This window comes from Pyrus communis, chromosome 3, assembly GCF_963583255.1.
Source record: "Pyrus communis chromosome 3, drPyrComm1.1, whole genome shotgun sequence".
Classification (NCBI taxonomy): Eukaryota; Viridiplantae; Streptophyta; class Magnoliopsida; order Rosales; family Rosaceae; genus Pyrus; species Pyrus communis.
In genome coordinates this window covers 23,612,949-23,615,788 of record NC_084805.1, presented here as the reverse complement: position 1 = coordinate 23,615,788, position 2,840 = coordinate 23,612,949, and the positions used below count along the sequence as shown (strand labels likewise).

The following is a 2,840-nucleotide window of genomic DNA, read 5'->3' as shown; positions in this document are numbered from 1 at the left end:
GCCTAAACAATTCCTGCCAATCCAATCCTATTCATGAGGGTCAATCCTATCTTGCCCACCAAACGGACTAACGGACTCTGAGAGTACAGAGTTTAGGATGTCTCATGGTCAAAAGACAAAAAAAGAAGGGAAAAAAAAAAAAAAAAGGAGTGTGGCATTGAGAAATGGGATGGGCTGAAAGCAAAGGGTTGAGGCTGTTGGGCTGGGAGCTCGGGTTAAGACCCGTTCTGAAAAACGGGTCGCGGGCTTTTTGCTGTAAACTGAAAAACGAAGCCGCGAAGAACAGCAGAAGTTAGCAGAAAACTCGACACTCGAAAAAGAAGAAGATTGAGAAGGCATGTGGGCGGCAACGGTCTCCTTCCCTTGTTACGCATACCCGAAACCGATTCATCTGTCGAATCGTACGGACTCCAAGCCTTTGAAGCTCCAAGTGAGAGCTTCCTTTTTCGACTATCCTCTCGCAAGCAAAATCTTGGTTAAAAGTACGCTTTTTTATTACTTTAATTCATACAATTACTGTGAGTTCGGTTGGTTTTCCATTTGGGTTTTCTTCAATCTGTGAATTGTGAGAAATACTGATTGATTTTCCACCTGGGTCTGCTTCAATGTGTTAACTTTCGTGTAATTCATGCAGTGGATTAGCTCTTGTCCTGAGTTTTTACTGTTTCACTATCTCGGTTTTTCTTGAAGTTTAGATTTTTATTTAGTTTATGCTGTATTTTAGCTCTTGATTGTTTAATTATGACTAACTTATCATTTGATTTTTTACTTAATTTATCTTCTCAATTGTGAATTTTGTGCATTTTTGTAGTGTTAGATTGGAAATTTATTAGCGGGTAGACATATTTTGACTACATTTTATTTGGATTGAGGATGGTTAGCACGCACTCGAATTTCGCTTCGATGTTTAAGATGGAATAAATGTAGGTGAGCAGAGGCACAATAATGAAATTTGGCATGTGGGTGGGATAGTTTAAGATGAGTGTGAAGATTAGGAGGGAGCAGTTTTAAGATTGATAACAAAGAGAAAGTCAAGAGTTTGGTGACTTATTTCATTCTTGTGGTTTAATATTTTCGAAGAGGAAATGGATTAAGAAGAGGTTATTGATTACAAGAGGAAGTGAAGGGGAAGATTTCGGTCAGTCCTGGACACATGAAGTTAAGTAGGCACCAACAAAACGCAAAAATACAGCTAACAGAGGTTGTTCATCTGCAGGGTGATAGTTAACAGTAACACGGTAGCATTGAAGGCAATGGATTGGAAAATTGGTAACATCTAATCCATTTGTGGATTTGTAGAATACGATTTGGTTTACTTAAGCTGTTCTTAATTGCGCAATCAAATGGTTTTCCATCCAAAGTAAGCTCACTGCAAGCGAAGATTGCTTGGAACGCAAATTAAGTACTACCAACAATGGAAAGAGCAAGGAGTTGGTAGCAGCTATAGGAATTTCTTCACTGAGGCCTCAGATCTTTCAATTTACAAAAGATGCTAAGTTTACAGCCTTTTTATGTACCTTAGTATAGGTTGGTAGTAGCAGCTATAGCGAGTTAGCACTTCACAAATATATTACTAGGTAACTGAAGATCCCCAAAAGTATAAAGATACCATGCAATTTGTCTTTAACTGTCCAAGTTCTAATTTGTTTTGAGCTGCAGATATACCATATTCCACCAGTGAAAATAGTTTGCAGCAGAAATTTTCGAGTTTCGGCCAGATAGCTGAAGGTACGTACCTTTATTTGCAGCAGAAAATAGTTCACATAGTCCGATCCTTTATTTTTCATGTACACCATGTAACTGTATTTACTGTGTTGATCAGTTAAACTAGTCAAGGATGAATCCTCAAGAAGATCCAAGGGGTTTGCATTTATTCAATATACCAGTCAAGATGATGCTATGCTCGCCCTGGAAAATATGGATCGCAAGGTTCTAAATTTGCCATTTTTCTTTTGCTTTTTTCCCTGATGAAATATTACCCCTAGTGACTCATTTTCCTTTTTGTTACTATCAGAATCTTGACGGCAGGATCATCTACGTAGAGCTTGCTAGACCCGGGAAAGACGCTTATGGAGAATACCCAAGAACCTCTGGTCCCCCAAAGAAGCAGAATTTGCCACAGCAAGAGGAAGTTTCGGACTGCTGGTACTGATAGAAAACAGCACTGTAAGTACGCTAGCTAGAATGGAAATACCGGATGCAGAGGTGCATTTCACCCCTGCAACTATTAGCAGCGCGGCCGAGTGTTCATCACTGTGTATGTATAAGTGGTGTATGGTTAGAGCATTGTAATTGGAAAGTCTAGGATGTCGTTACGATACAAATGACATACTGTACCATTACGATACAGTTTGTAATGAATCTTATTTCAATAACTTCTCATGCTACACAGATTGGGATTGAGCACCGTTTGTTGAATGTCTCATTGATGCCCTGGTCATGGTCTGTATTAAGTCCGTCGTAGGATCCAAACCCAATTGACCTTTGTTTGTCACAGACTCACAAACACGCTGTTGTAAATGATTGATGTTAGCATTTCCTGTAAGCTGGTTGCGGTTTACATAACTCTAACACAACTTCTAACTCAAGAAAATGCTCGTGTGATCTAAACGTATTCCATTGGGACGGAGAAGAAATTTGATTTTTCTTCCGGTTGGATTTCCAGTCAAATTTAGCCAGTTTGAACATGAATATTTAATTCAGTGACCAACCCAAATAATATTCAACTTTTGGTCTGTTTGTCATAAACATTTTCTTAATAAGGTAGCAGCCTAGCAGGACAGACACCATTCTTTCTCTGCATTTTTGTCTGTAAGCGTTCAAGTCAACTCGTATCAAAC

The 2,840-nt window shown here is 39.0% G+C and overlaps 1 protein-coding gene across 1 annotated transcript; it reads left to right on the top strand.

Moving 5' to 3' along the window:
- The first annotated feature begins 269 nt into the window (after nt 1-269).
- On the top strand, nt 270-2,411 carry LOC137729615 (glycine-rich RNA-binding protein 4, mitochondrial). Its single transcript, XM_068468593.1, has 4 exons — nt 270-482; nt 1,660-1,728; nt 1,823-1,929; nt 2,015-2,411. Exons 1-4 carry the CDS (start codon nt 338-340, stop codon nt 2,150-2,152), a joined length of 459 nt encoding a protein of 152 aa, XP_068324694.1. The 5' UTR covers nt 270-337; the 3' UTR covers nt 2,153-2,411.
- Nucleotides 2,412-2,840: the final 429 nt, after the last annotated feature.